Genomic DNA, 16,147 nt, shown 5'->3' on the forward strand with positions numbered 1-16,147 from the left:
TGTGCACCAACTAGAAATTAGTGTACACTAACACATTTAGGGGCCAATTAAGACCAACAGCAAAACAGGCGTTGATGCTTCCACAGGATGTAAAAAAAAAAATGATGGAAATGATTTGCGCCTAGATAGGCACTCAGCTGGGTGCAAATCTAGATGCTCATGTACCCAGAAAGGTGCCTAACTAATCACAAATCTTTGCTGCTCGGGGTGCTGATATAGGTGCTCTACTGGCTGCCTATTTGGCTGCTTGGCTATGGATACAGGCGCTCAGTTGGGTGCAAATCTGGACGATCAGGCGCCCAGAAAGGCACCTAGGTAATCACCCATCTGGACGTTTCCAAACGCGTATGCACTTTCAGTAAAAACATGACCCTGGAATGTATTTTAAATTTTTTATTATTTTGAATAACTTTGTATTACGGCACACTAACAACTGTTAGTGAGCAGTAATTCCCATTTGTGCGCAGTAACTCTGTAGTTCTGCGCACTAACAGCTGTCAGAGCACAGTAACAGAAAATGTTACTAAATTGACACTTTTAGTCATTCAAGGGAGCACTTCGTTGGCACCAGGCACTGGCAGGTCATACCACCCCATCCCCCAATAAACACCACCTCAGTGGGAACCTTGGCAACATAAATAACTAACAAGAAGACAGCCAATGGGAATACAGATTCATACCTGTTGCCAAGGAACTGCTCCATGAATGACTTAAAGTATCAATTTAGTAACATTTTCTGTTACTGCTCACTAACAGTTGTTAATGCGCCATTTTACAGAGTTATTTAAAATAATAAAAATTTTAAAATACATTCCACTACAGTTTTACTGAACAAGTATACATGTCATGAGCATCCAGATGGGTGATTATCTAGGTGCCTTTCTGGACACCCGATCATCCAGATTTGCGCCCGACTGAGAGCCTATATCCGCAACTGAGCGGCTAAATAGGCAGCCAGCAGAGCGCCTACATCAGTGCCCTGAGCGGCAAAGATTTGTAATCAGTTAGGCGCCTTTCTAGATGCATGAGCATCCAGATTTGCACCCACTTGAGCACCTGTCTAGGCATACAAACATCTAAATTCTTGCTCATTACTGCGCAGTATACACTAACGGAAATTACAGTGCAATAACGGGAATTACTGTGCAGTATGCACTAATGGAAATTACTGCACATTAACAATTGTTAGTGTGCCATAATACAGAGTTACTGCGCAGTAAGTTCCATTAGTGCACAGTAAAACAAAATACCAATTTCCATGAACTTTTGGTTTGCTTTTTTTCAGGAATCCTGAAAAAAAGGCAACATAGACCATTTCATTGTTAGATTCCATTTCATTAAAAACGAATGCACACCTCTAATGTTTAATACACTGAAAGTGCATCCTTCAAAGGACTTATGTATACTTCCTTATTCTTTATTCCTAGTCCTTCCATTTTCTTTGATAGATTTTAGAAATCTAATGAATTAAAATAATAAGCCACAAGGAAAACCTTTGCAGGAAAAAGACATACATTAATCTCTTTGGAATCATCTTCATCTATCCTTCTAGGTTTTAGTTTAGTAAAATCTACTGGCAAGTCCCAGCAGTCACTCTCATTCATTTGGTAACACTGGTTATTCATCACTGCCTGTCGTTGTGCTGACATTGGCTCCAGTGGAGTCAAAATGGGACAGCAACTATCTCGCTGCCTCTGTTTGTTCATGCTTAGGTCCAAGGTTCCATTTTCATCAACTTCAATATCAGGATTCTGTCAAAAGAAGAAACCTATTATTAATTCAGCTTTCCAGGTGAAATGTTACTTTGTTTTCTATTTCTTCCTTCTTCCCTCTATCTGCACTTATTCAGGCTGCCTCACAAATGGATTTGTTGTGTTATTTTGGTTAGAATTTCAAACACTGAGCCCCCTCCCACAATAGCATGTAGTAGCTTGGTTACATAAAATAGATGCTCCAAGAGGAAAGGATCTCTGTAGAGTAGCAGGCATATAGTTAGAAAAGAAAGGGGTATTCCCCATGATTGCTAGCAGTAGCACACAGACCTGCACTGTGAAATTTATTAGGGAAATATTAACTCCAAAGAAAAAGTTTTGATATTGTCATCCTGTCCCTAACTGTGGCTCTGACTTAGCATCTGCATGATTCTGTCTATTGCTCATTCTTGCTTAGGTGCCCAAAGCAATAAAAGCAACTTGAATATAATAACTGCTTATGATCAGTCTCGTGCTTTTCTCCCCCAATGCTTGTAGACATTGTATAAATCTTAACTATTAAACCAAAGCTTCCGTTTGCTTTCCAGAATAAATCAGAATGTAACACTATGGAGTCAAGCCACAAAGGGCCACTAACAATTAGCATACATGCTAAATAGCATTCTAATAACTAACAATTTAGCATAAGTGAGAACTTCTGCTGTTGGTCATGTGTGTGTGCATACTAAAAATTAATATGAATGTGCATGCAAATTATGCAGATTGGATAATGAGATAATTATCTGTAATTAACTTATTCACAAACAAGCTCTAAATTTGGGGGGCCTGATAAATTTAGCACCTGCTCTGAGGTGATATTAAATTTGAATGTGTCATCAGGGTTGGCACACTAACATTTAAAAAATGGGAAAGGTCCTTTCATTGGGGCCTCCCTCCAACCCTCCCAGCTTTCAGTCTAGGTGGGGCTCCTACGCCCTGATTCCTCGTTCTCATATCTGGCTCACTTATTTCTTCTTCTCATCCCTCATCATCAAACCTGTGGGATTTGGTCTCCACCTCCACACCCCCAACATCAAATCTGTGGGGGTTCCAGTCCCCTAATCCCTCTTCTCACCATGACACCAAAAAAGTGGAACTTTGGCTCCTCAGACTTGGTTACAAAAAAAAAAATAACTTGGGCTCCTCCTTATCTAACTTTTATCGAATTCCCACTTACTCCGCATGCAGATTCATCATTTTTCACTAGTAAGAGATAAGACTGAAACCTCCTGTCAACATTGCTGCTGACTCAAAATGGCTCTGGGTAATGCTGCTTCATAAAACGTCACACTGGCAGTGCTATTTTTAGATCACACAGGCAAAGAATTAGGAGGTCTAAAGAAGGGGTGAGGGGATATCTCACAGGGATCCAAGGGTGCAGGAGGGCTAGAATGATCCTGGACCTAACTTTTGTTGGGTGTAGATAGGTTCCCCATTCTTCATATCAAGGAGGTGTGTGTGTGGGGGGGGGGGGGGGGGGGATGAACTGTGTGGCTGGAGTCTCACTGGGTGTTGTGAGATGGGAGTCTCACTGTTTTGATGTTGGGGGTAGAAAGGGAGATCCCTAATGCAATTCTGCCTTGTGCTTTGAGCCAGCAAGCATGGGTGATCTCAAAAAGCAGAGTAAGCACAAAAGCCCTTTTAATGAGATTTGAGCTCTCTGCAATCTTCATGATCTGCTAAAGAAGTAGGCCTTACCAAATCAGTAAGTCTCTAGAACATTTGGAGGTAAGGGTTGGGGGTTTGGGGAGGGGGAGTTGAAAGGGTAGGGTTTTTCTTATTTTCTTGAAAATAAGTACATTGCATTGCGTTATTACCCTTAATTGTCTTATTATGACTGTTTCTTATTAATAAAGAGGCAAAGTTCTTTTTCAATAAAATTTAAACTAGGTGCCTAAATTTAGGAGATTTTCAATTGAATTTTGCAGCATAAATCTTGGGCTGAAAATTCACCTAGACATAGAGCCCTAAAACCTAGGTACTAAGTTTAAACCTGCAATTAATTTGTCTAGATTTAGGGGCCGAAGTTAAATGCCTAGTGCTGAAAATCAGAGATAAACTCCTAAATGTTTCTCCACCCTACCTCCGCCTCTGTAGCCACCTACTTTTTAGGACCTACATTTAAATACTCAGTCCTAGCAATTTTCAAAGTGGATGATTTAGGCTTCTAATTCCCAAAGTTTGGATTCTAAAACCCTTAGAAAATTGTCCCGTTTGGAAGTAGGTTGCTAAGGGCAATTTTAGCATATATGCTAATAAAGTTTTTATTGTGCATGCCAAAACAATGTTAGAGGGGCCATTGGTGACTCTGCCACTCAATATGTTTACCATATTGACTTTAGAAATAAACTTATTCTGTACTTTCCAATTTCTCTCACCTATGCTATATTAGGGACTATACACTCAGTCTTCTGAAGACTGTCATGTGATCACTGGTTAAAGAAAAGAAACCAGTACAGTACTGACAGTGCCTGCAGAATTTCTACACCATTGAGCTTTGCTTCTTTCCCATCCTGCCCACTTTTGAAATCAATGAAGCACTATTCTCTTCCAAGTTTCGTTTTCCAGAGGCAGGGAAAGGCATCAGGAATAAATCAAACCTCTATAAACATACAAGTATTCATTTTTCAAAAGTGAAATGTAATTTGACAGAAATTTGATTTCATAGCTGGTGTGAACATTGATGCCTTCTTAAATGTTTAGCAACTCTCTATTTATTTATTTATTTATTTATTCATTCATTTACATTTGATTCCCATTTTGACAGTATCTCCCAATGGTTACAATAAATGTATGATAAAACACAGCACTCCATAGACCACCCTCAACCCCTCAACCTATCCTTTGGAAAGAATACAAGAGCTGCAGGAATACATTTAGAATAGAAATATCTTGCTTCAAATTAATACTTTGATAAATTCTGCATATTAGTAGTCTGCTGTGGACTTTTGTTGAAAACAAAATCTGGATTACTTTTATGATGCTAATTATGGTTCAATAATTTTTCCCAAACATGTAAATGTAATTTTAGTAGAATGAAAAACAGAAGGAAGGGAGGTTCATACTAGGGATGTGCTGTCATTTTAAAATGACCCTAGTTGTTTTGTTTCCTGGGGTTTACATCCACTATCAACCAATTAAATCTTACTTATGTTTCCCTGTGTTGTCCTCATTCTTTTGGTACCTGCTCTGAATGGGCGAGGATTAAGCCCCAGAGCACATGGTTGACCATTAAACCCCAGTGTGAATGGGGTGCAACTCTTTGGCAGGCCATAAGTCTGATTCCCAGTGGGTGGGCCAGCAGCATGCAGCGTTTGGTGTGGGAGAGTCTGCACTTTCTGTCCACTAAAGTTGGTGGCCCTGACCCAAGCCAGTGCCTCATGGGGCTTCCCTGAGTGGACCGAGAGACTCCAATTTTTCTGCCCCAGCAAGAATGCGGGACAACGGATGTTGGCTGCTCTGGAAGTGTGAAGCACCTCTTTGGCAGGCCATAAGTCTGGTGACCAGTGGGCCAGTAGATGGCTACTTATGGAGTTTGGTGCAGGAGAGTCTGTGTTCTCTGCCAACTGGCTGGTGGTCCTAGCCCAAGCCAATATCCCGTTGGGCTTCTCTGAATGATCCTGGTGAATCCACTTATCCTGCCATCCTGTGTCAATAGTATTTCATTTTCTGTGATGGTACCTTTACATATGTCGTTATATTGGCAGGTGACAGCAACCAGCCTAAGTTACTTGCAGGGTGCAATTGAGGGATCAATGACTGGGGAGCTATAGTCACCCAATTGATCCCAGTTTTAGCCTTTGTTTTTTATATCTGAAATCCATAGATCTTATGATGTTTTAAAATAACTGCATATCCCTAGTTCATACGTCTATTTTGCTACTTGATATTTTGAATTCAATACTTTAGGCTTTGGTAATATTTCCTACAGAAACATCTCTCTCAATTAAAGTCTATCTACATGCTACTTATACTTTCCAAGCATTTATGGTTAGCAACACTTTTAGAAAAACATGATCAAGCATAAAGTTATTGATCTTTTTGCATGTGTACCTTAGAATTTAAAAAATCACATTGCTAGGACTGTTAATATGGGGTTTTTTTTAGCATTAAGAACAGATGGAAAAAGACTTGTTTTCTGGAGAAGGACAAAAACAAGCATAGCATCTCAGTACAAAATTGTATGTAGCTCTTCTGCTCCCCTCATTATGACCTCAGGTGTATAGAACCATCTAATGGCATCCTTGAAGTACTATAAGACCTTAATTGTCAAGGATAAATAACAGCAGGTGAAAAATATAATGTCTGCAAAATATAAGCTATCATGAAATATATTTTACTATGTTTACCAGACTTTTTTAGTATGGCTTTAGTGCAAATATTTTGAAGCAAGCCATTACTTCTTATGCTCCAGTAATGATTTATTTTATAATGTTAAATTACTGGTGTACAATACAATATAAAATAAAACATTGTTCTAAATATTTTAACACTGATTGTATAAGTGAAGATTTAATTTTGCTATATTTTCGTAAAATTTGGATGTTCAACAGTAATTTAATGATGAGCTATATAATATGATACTAAAGTTTCAATGATTGTATTGTACCACATGCAGTATAAATACTAAAAGAGCAATGGCTGAAGATAAATATAACTATTTAACATAGAAATGACTTAAGGTTTTATCACATTACATTTTTTGAAGTGTAGTAATTGTAATTTGGTTACATACTAAAAGTTACTGTAGGTAATATATGCTAAGCTTCCTTTATAATAATGACTCTTCCTATGGACAAAACAGAGGCAGAAACTCCTTACTGAACAGAGACAGTGTTGTATATGTTCTATAAATTGCTAAATACTACTAAACAATTACACTTTGAATTATCAGTGTAGAAGTGAATTAAATTAATTACAATTGTAAACCAGGTCATTTTATTTCTCTAAAAATAATTATAATTAATAATACCAGTCTAAGCTCAAGTTACATTTGTAGATTGAAGACTAGAGATTCACAGTTGCTTAATACCAGACACAGGCATGGACAATCCAGCTAGTTGTCTGAAGGCCCCGATAGGAAGGGGGCTGGAAAATGAAATGAAAACTGGGTGTATGCCATCAGTAGTGTAAATGCCGCTTAGTGTAAATGCTGCTCAAGGCATGTGTGTGGCGGGGGGGAGGAGCCAGGAAGGAAGAGGGCCCAGCAACCTGCCACCCCACAACGGCTGATCAACTGTAGCAGCAATAGGAGAAAGTAGTGCAGGTCTTGCCAGGGGTGTGCATGCTCACAGGTATTGCGATAGGCCCCCTTCTTTCCTCCCACATGGGTTTCTTGTTATCAGAGAAACTTATGCCAGGGGCAGGAGCAGGACCTCTGATAAGGCTCCTTGCTTACATTCCCTCTTGTTGCTGCCCACCCTAAGATCTGGGCCAACTAAATAGATGAAACGAAGGGAGAGCTGGAAATGGGAGAAGAGGTACCTGGGAAGCATGGAGTGGGAAGGAGAGGATCCAGGAAGGGGACATGAACACTCAGGAAGGGGCTGGGGAGGGTAGGCAGAAGAGGCTCTAGGAAAGCACAATCCTAAAAGTTCACCTGGGGCCACCAGGAGTCTAGGTATGGCATTGTACTTACTAAATGTTCCTTCTGCCACAGAAGATGAGACATTACCAACACCACTGTAAGTCTCTGTATAGAGATGCATTTCGGGAACTGAGCTGTATGTGGGACACAATGACTTTTTCTTTTCATAGTCTACACAAACCAGAGCAGTGAACCTTCTCTTCCCTTCCGAAATAGCAAAATTAAGCAAGAGCTATTGAAACTAGTTTTGAATCTGTCAGTGGCACACGTCTAGTGCAGTAAGGAGGTTCATATCTTCATCAACAAACATAATTGCTATTTTTTTTACCCTGGCACAGAGGTCCTGTGGTTTAGTAGAGAGATTCTGAGGCATCTCCCTGCAGCGAGTGGAGAGATTCAGAATAGCAGTGGCAGCCATGTGTGCTGCCTCCATGTCATGGGTATAGTCAAAGCTGCTCTTGCTGCAGGTACTGCTGGCACTGCTGCCGCCACCACAACTCATATTGCTGCTGCTGCTGCTAGGGGCATAACTGCTTGTTGTGCTGCTGGTTGGACTTGAATTCTTACAATAACGTTTAGCTGTGGGAATAAATATGAAACAGGATGACTCAAAAGTACTGGTATGCTGCATACAATTTACAAGGTTCAGGTTATAGGGGTAGGTGGGAGATTGAGGAGAATTAATATGAACCAAACTGATTCTAAGAAAGAAAACAGAAATATGAAGTATTTCATGATTTTTCTGTATTTCCTCGGTGCAGAAATTAAAATGATATTGAAAACATTAAAAAAAAAAATGGCACAGGTCTTTTTATAAGGCTAGGTAGCAGTGCATACATGCAAGCAGTAAAAGCACAGGGAACCACTACTTTTCATCCATGGAAAGATGATTACAAATGTATAGGTGTAAGATTGTGATGTGCATTATGAGTGTGTGGTCAGCCTAGCTATATGATAGTGCTGCCATTGCACCACAATGCAGGAGACCTGAGTTCAAGACTGATCTAAAGACACCTCTCCCAAAACCAGTAGTGAAGGGGATTTTCCTGATCTCTGGGGGAACAGAATCTGCTTTAGTAACAATGGATGCTGTTCCCTTTTTTTTTTTTTTTGAGTTTGAAGAACTGACCCAAAAAACAGTTAAATGATGAGGTAATGCACGTTACATTTTTGCTATACTGGTAAATAAAGCCATTTGACATTGTTTTCGATGAAAGACAACAAGGCTAAAGAAGTTATTCCCGCCACATGTGCATATGTGGCCATGCCATTCATTTGTCCAGAAAGTGTTGCAACCGACATGCGTTCCTTTTCTACCATACAGAATGTACTAAATGACTTCCCTGTCCATTGAAAGGTTTTCACTTGCACAACAATGGAACAGCACACATTAAAATCTGTTAGTGCATCCAAAATGAAATGGATCCACCTGTAAGGCTATCTTCTCTCCCCCACCCCCACCCCCTTCATTTTACAACTGTCAAATCTGACTGTTCTAACTCCCCTCTCTTGAAATATCTAATATCAATCAAGTCAATCCATCCACTAGTGTGACTGCTGAAACAAAGCCACAGATGGACAGATATGATCTATCCATTAGGTGTTTCCTTTTTTACACGTAAGAAAATGCCTAATAAAAGGAAGCCCATGGGTAATAAATCCACAGTTTGGAAAATGGCAGCACAGGATGTTAAAAACCATATGACACATAAGCCCATATTGTGTAAAACAGAAAACAATGAGATCCATATTCAGTCATGAGGCAGCTGGAAAATTTAGCTAGATAACTTTATCTGGCTAACTTTGTCCTATTCGGTGGTATAGCCATGCTGCTGAGTACATCTGACTAACTTAAAATTATCTGGATAAGTTTATCCTTCTAACTTTAGGACTGCTCTCTGGCATGGCTGGAATTAGCCAGATGACTTCTCTGGTTAACTCCATCCAGAAATGTCCTTGGAATGTGTCTAAGTTATCCGGCTTTGTTTTATCTGGCTAGCTACTTAGCAGGAAACACGGAAGCAGTCTGCCAGCGGGAACTTTCAAATCCTTCCATTTGTCTGGATAAGTCCAAACTTTCATCAAAATGCATTAGGGCTTGAACGCATGTTAAATGTGTCTAATGCATGTGCTATTTATTGCAAGGCAAGTTAGCATGCACATTTTAAAATTATTATGCAACTGGTCACATTTAGTGACCAATTAATGCACAATAACGTGGGATTTAACAACAGAAATGACTGTCTGGGGCCTTCCCTTGAGCTATGCTGCCTTGGCTCTTAGGCTGTCCCCTTTTGAAAGCACTCTTTCTGCATGGTCTGTCTAGGGCTTTTTTCTTGCCATCACATAGTAAGACTGCTATCAGTTCTAACATTAGAGCTGTACTGCAGCTATTGGGGGTGCCACTTCCACTTCCTATGTTCTTTGCTGTAATCATGATTGTGCCAAAAGGATAAGATCTTAAGCCTGCATATATAATGATGTCATTTCTAACAATGTATGTACAGGTCTACACTGAATGTATTGTTCAGTTCATTTACAGTGCTATTTGCTGTCTTGTCCTTGTAGAATGCGATTACCAAAGATGTTGACTCGCTTTGAATCTGTTGACTCGCTTTGAATCTGTTGACTAGATTGTTCACTAATAGGGATATGCAGAGGGATGCCATACGTTGCATTCGGGATTCGTATTCGTCTGGGGGCAGATACGTTGCATTCGGCAAGGGCCCCGATACGTTTATATGTTAATTCTTATTCATCCCAGCTAAAATTAAATTAACTACAACCACCCTCCTGACCCCCCCAAGACTTAACAAAACTCCCTGGTGGTCCAGCGGGGGGTCCGGGAGCCATCTGCACTTACACCCTCAGCTGCCGGTTTCAAAATGGCGCTGATAGCCTTTGACCTACTATGTCACAGGGGCTACCGGTGCCATTGGTCAGCCCCTGTCACATGGTAGGAGCAATGGATAGCTGGCGCATCTTGTGCTCCTACCATGTGACAGGGGCTGACCAATGGCACCGGTAGCCCCTGTGACATAGTAGGTCAAAGGCTATTGGCACCATTTTGAAACCGGCAGCCGAAGGTGTGAGTGCAAGAGATGGTTCCCGGACGGGGGCTGGACCACCAGGGAGTTTTGGTAAGCCTTGGGGAGGGGGGTCAGGATGGTGGGGGCGTTTGTTTAAATTGGCTCCTTTAGACGGCCAAATACTTTGGCGAAGATTCGTTGTATTCATGGGGAATCGCAATACATTTCGCTTCCCCACGAATACAACGAATATGTCCCTATACATTGCGGATTGCCAATTCATAGGGAATGAATGCACACACCTATTCACTAATAAACTGTTCACAGGTTTGAAAAATGTACTTTCTGTTGTGTCTTTTCATTGTGTGGTTTTTGTCTTAAGGGTTCACTAGGTCCAAGGTTTGGCCTCCACATGACCTTGCATGCTAGAGTAGCCTTGCACATTCCAGCTTGTCACTTGTCTGGTGGCAAGACCATATGGCCTAGGCCATACAACTGAAAGCTCAGTATATGCTCCCAAGGAAGACAGAAAGGATTAAACAAGAAGCTCCTTACTGTAGAGCTTCACTATTGACTCTTGTTGTCTTCTTCAGACAGCATTCTGTTAGCTAACTGTTGGATACATGGGCTTGTGTGTTAGATGGACACTAGCTAGTTAGTGTTCGGTTCCATACTTTAGAGGCCAGCTGTTTGGATTCCATTCTTCATGTCCCTTTGCTATACTGTGGCTTGCCACTTGGGGGCGGCATGTCCTTGGGGGGCCTACCCCTGGGTCATCTCTCAGGCTGGGGACTGCTATGGGACATTGAGTCCTGTGATGCTGGGAAAGGCACAGGTGTAGCTCTGGCATTCTTTGTAGAACCTGTGTCATCACACTGGTGAGGTTATTGATTGATGTTGTTACTGTTGTGATGCCTTGTGCCTGCACTGCCATCTGGGCATGCAAGGTCTGGGTGTGCCTGTTGACTGTCCTCCTCAGGCACTCTAGCTCTGCACGCATGTGGTGTAGGTTGACACGATGGCTCCTTTCCACCCGGTCCAGCTGCTCCTGCATGGAGGCCTATGTCAGTGATTTTGCTAGTGGCAGTGCTGGTGATGTTGCTGGTGACGGAGCTGGTGCTGGTGCTGTACTAGTCATGTGGCAACATGAGGTTTTGGGCTCCCAAAGGGGCATGAGGGGGTTAATGGGCTGCTCCACTGCAGTGCCTGCTACATCTCTAGAATGTGAGCATCAATGATCTACACAACTGTGAGCATCAATGATCTACACAACTGTAGCAGCCTGGCCATTTACAGGTGAGGTGAACTTACCAGCTCCGGTTCATGTGGTGTCTAGCTGCTCAGCTATACCCTTGAACAGATCCAGTCCTAGCCGCTGGATGGGGCGCTCCTCCATGGTCATGAGTACAATTGGGTAAGAGGCTACTCTGCCGGAAGTATTTGCTGTGGCTAAAGACCTTTATCTTTAATTGGGCCTTGATATCCCAGTACCTGTGGGCCACCTGCTCTTTAGTGCATTCTACACCACTCTGCCTTAATATCACTTGGACAATGTGTGCCAGATCTGGCCCTTGGCTACCTTCGATGTCCTGATGACATGGTTCCCGAAAAGCATTGGGTAATGCTCGAGGACCCCAGTGATGAGCATTTCATTGTCCTTATTACTAAACTTGAGAGCCTTGAGTTGAGGGCATCCTGCTGCTTGGCTGCCAGAAGGGGGTTCCACTTCCACTTATGGAGAGGTGTCTTCCCTTTCCTTGCTCTCAATCTCACTCTCACTCTCACTCCCACTCCAATCTCCCCTCCCTTCCTTCCCCCCTCCTGCCCCTGTTTTACAAACTCCCTTCCCTTCTGTCTTATCTGTTTATCCCTAGCCTGCCATCCTCCTCCCTCGTCCTTGCATGCCTATCCACTTCCCCCTCTTGCCTCCTCCTATCCCTTCCCTCCTGCCTATCTCTACTCCTGTTCCTCTCCCTGTCCCTATTCCTACTCCACCTCCTAGCACTACTGACCTCAACCTCCCTCCTCCTCTCCTCCCTCCTCCACCTCCTCTCCTCAAGCCTCTCCTCTCTCCCCATGCCTCTCACACTCCATCCTCCTCACTCCTCCTCACTACAGTCACCACCATGCCTCTTCACTCCTCCACTCCTCCTCAGTCCACCACTCCTCCTCATTCCTCTACTCCTCCACTACCACCAATCCTCCTCACTCCTCCACACAAAAATACAAACAAACGTGACAAACTAAAAAAACTTTCTTAAACAGAAAAAGACAAAAGAGACCAAGGAAAAAGGAAACAGATGAGAAAACCAAACAGGACAACTCTCTCAGTAATCACAAGTAGGGATGTGAATCGTTTTAGGACGATTAAAATTATCGTCCGATAATTTTAATATCGTCTTAAACCGTTATGGAACACAATACAATACAGATTCTAACGATTTATCATTATAAATCGTTAGAATCGTGAGCCGGCACACTAAAACCCCCTAAAACCCACCCCCGACCCTTTAAATTAAATCTCCCACCCTCCCGAACCCCCCCCAAATAACTTAAATAACCTGCGGGTCCAGCGGCGGTCCGGAACGGCAGCGGTCCGGAACGGGCTCCTGCTCTGAATCTTGTCGTCTTCAGCCGGCGCCATTTTCCAAAATGGCGCCGAAAATGGCGGCGGCCATAGACGAAAAAGATTGGACGGCAGGAGGTCCTTCCGGACCCCCGCTGGACTTTTGGCAAGTCTCGTGGGGGTCAGGAGGCCCCCCACAAGCTGGCCAAAAGTTCCTGGAGGTCCAGCGGGGGTCAGGGAGCGATTTCCCGCCGCGAATCGTTTTCGTACGGAAAATGGCGCCGGCAGGAGATCGACTGCAGGAGGTCGTTCAGCGAGGGTTCCGGCGCCTCGCTGAACGACCTCCTGCAGTCGATCTCCTGCCGGCGCCATTTTCCGTACGGAAAATGGCGCCGGCCATACGCGTATGGCCGGCGCCATTTTCCGTACGAAAACGATTCGCGGCGGGAAATCGCTCCCTGACCCCCGCTGGACCTCCAGGAACTTTTGGCCAGCTTGTGGGGGGCCTCCTGACCCCCACGAGACTTGCCAAAAGTCCAGCGGGGGTCCGGAAGGACCTCCTGCCGTCCAATCTTTTTCGTCTATGGCCGCCGCCATTTTCGGCGCCATTTTGGAAAATGGTGCCGGCTGAAGACGACAAGATTCAGAGCAGGAGCCCGTTCCGGACCGCTGCCGTTCCGGACCGCCGCTGGACCCGCAGGTTATTTAAGTTATTTGGTGGGGGATTTAATTTAAAGGGTCGGGGGTGGGTTTTAGGGGGTTTTAATGTGCCGGTTTTTCGATTTTTCGATTTTTAACGATTTTTAACGATTTTTCACGATATTTTACCCCCCCAAACGGCAACAATACGATTCCCTCCCCCTCCCAGCCGAAATCGATCGTTAAGACGATCGAGGACACGATTCACATCCCTAATCACAAGAACCTCCTAACCTTCAACTATCCACTGAGCAACAACACCTACCTCCTCTCTCTCCAGCTCCTGACACGCCCTCAAAGAGCCAGCTGCAGGAAGTGGGTATATATAAACAAACAAAATAATGCACTACGCATAACTCTACATGTGACGAGGATAATGACACGCCACGTGGCTAATTGCATGTGACATGGATAATTATGCGCTATGCATCACGCTTCACTGAAATAACCTACGTGATGTGGAAGTTAGGAAATTAGCCTAACCACGCTCATTTTTGTTTTATCGTGGGTACTATTTCTGCTATATTTATAATATTTTGATGAATCTAGCTGTTAGCTACACAAAAGACTTTGTGTATCGACCTTTCTGTCCAGGAGTTTCCAGAGGAGGCCTTAATATTTCTCAGTACCGGTTTGATTGCAAGAGCTAGTTATTTGCTAAATAGTACTTTAAATTTTAGACTATATAAAATCAAATATCTCTAACAAGATCTTCTTAATCTGGTGTTGTGTGATTTTGTTAGCTCAAGATGTTCATTTTTTATGCTTTTCAACATTTATTTTTTTAGCAGCACTTGTAAACCCCAACCTGTATTACAGTCAGGGTCATTTGGCAAATCGTGTTAGGGCATTACCACGGGCATTAGGGCTCTAATGCCTAAAATAACGCCATAACACCCGTGATAAATAATGTATCGTGAGATGCATATGAAAATTTTAAAATTTTTCCCAAATGGGAGGAGTTTAGGCGGAGTTAATAAAAATGGGGATGCTAAGCATTCCATGCAATAGCGAAATGCAAGTTATTGTGGGTTTTAATGCCATAAAAAACTTTTTTCCTGGCATTATGCCTGAAATGGGATTTGCACTAAAAGTTGCAAATCCTGTTTCAGGCAGGAGGGAGGGAGAGGGAGGGAGGGAGGGAGGGAGGGAGGGAGGGAGGGAGAGAGAGAGAGAGAGAGGGAGGGAGAAGGAGAGAGAGAGAGCACCTCTGGGGCAACACACATATTAGTCAAATTTTTATACCACTGAAAGAGGGCAACTAGTAACTTGGGGTGAGGTTTTGGTTGTGGGCTAGGTTTATGGGGGCAGTTTGATGCACTCTCTACCTAGCTGCTATCAAAGTAGGTTGAGAGTACAATGAACAAATCTCATCTTTGAGTACCTGTCATCACTCCAAATCACATCAAATCTTCACGGATGTGTACTGTGCGGTTCATATCTCTGACTGTGCAAGTAAAACTGCCCTCCCAAAACCTAGCCCAGCACCAAAACCTCACCCCAAGTAACTAATTGCCTCTCTTACAGTGGTATAAATAGTTTACTTATATAAAAGCCTTATAAATTCTCTCTCTCTCTCTCTCATTCTTATATATAAAATCACAGGTACTACATTTATAGCAAAATGATAATTCTACGTCAGTATTTGGTGCATTTAAGTTTTACATTCATAAAACAGTACAGACAATACAAGCAATACTGAAAAAATATAAAACAATATTCTGGAAAAGGAATTGATGTCTAGCTGTTCGTCCATTTGCCTGTTTTGTCTATAGGTACAATGAACTCCAAAAAAAGGGATGGAAATTCATCAAATTTAGCATTCAGGAAGAAAATGTGAATATTTCAGACAAGTTCAAAAATCAGAAACACCAGGTCAGTATTTTCAGAGACTAGAGCTTCCAAAAAAACCCCAAATTTTACTTTTTCTTTATAATATTTCAAATACAATCAAATATAAACATATTTGAAAGAAAATTAGGAAACATACAGAGTAGCAATAATAAAAGACAAAAGAATTTTATAATAATACGCAATTTTTGTATGTACCACAATAGATTCCAATATCAAAGGGTGTGGGGGGGGGGGGGGGGGCGGGGACAGAAAAAGCCATTGGACAAGGCCTATACAGGTAAATGAATCCAAAAATAGAAAGGAATACTCCTACACAGAACTATGTACTCAATACACTAAATCATGCTGAGACAAGGCCATATCAAGGAGCAACATTATGTCTAGCATCAATAAATTATCTCAACTGCGAAGGATCATATAACAGCAACAAGAATTATTACGCATTTACAAGGATGTCTAATAAAACATGTTGCCCCTAAGGACAAAACTTCTGGTCTCATGGTCAATAATCACTTTTTACACTCCTGTGTTGCTTTAGCAAGGTCAAGAACAATCCCAGGTTTTTGTCCTTTAAATAGAACATCATTGTGAAAAAAATAGAGACGAAAAATATTGTTACGATCTTGTAAAAAAACACATGTCACAAGCAATGTAGCTCTAT

The 16,147-nt window shown here is 42.3% G+C and overlaps 1 protein-coding gene across 1 annotated transcript in view; it reads right to left on the bottom strand.

Annotated features, from left to right (window-relative positions):
- MYT1L (myelin transcription factor 1 like) overlaps window positions 1-16,147 on the bottom strand; it is an 822,727-nt gene that overhangs the window by 383,365 nt on the left and 423,215 nt on the right. Inside the window, exons 12-13 of the mRNA XM_029597019.1 lie at window positions 7,667-7,917; window positions 1,515-1,751 (exon numbers count right to left, since the gene is read on the bottom strand). Coding sequence (XP_029452879.1) covers window positions 1,515-1,751; window positions 7,667-7,917 — 488 coding nt within the window. The remainder of the gene's footprint in view (window positions 1-1,514; window positions 1,752-7,666; window positions 7,918-16,147) is intronic.

This window comes from Rhinatrema bivittatum, chromosome 3, assembly GCF_901001135.1.
Source record: "Rhinatrema bivittatum chromosome 3, aRhiBiv1.1, whole genome shotgun sequence".
In the NCBI taxonomy this organism is placed as follows: Eukaryota; Metazoa; Chordata; class Amphibia; order Gymnophiona; family Rhinatrematidae; genus Rhinatrema; species Rhinatrema bivittatum.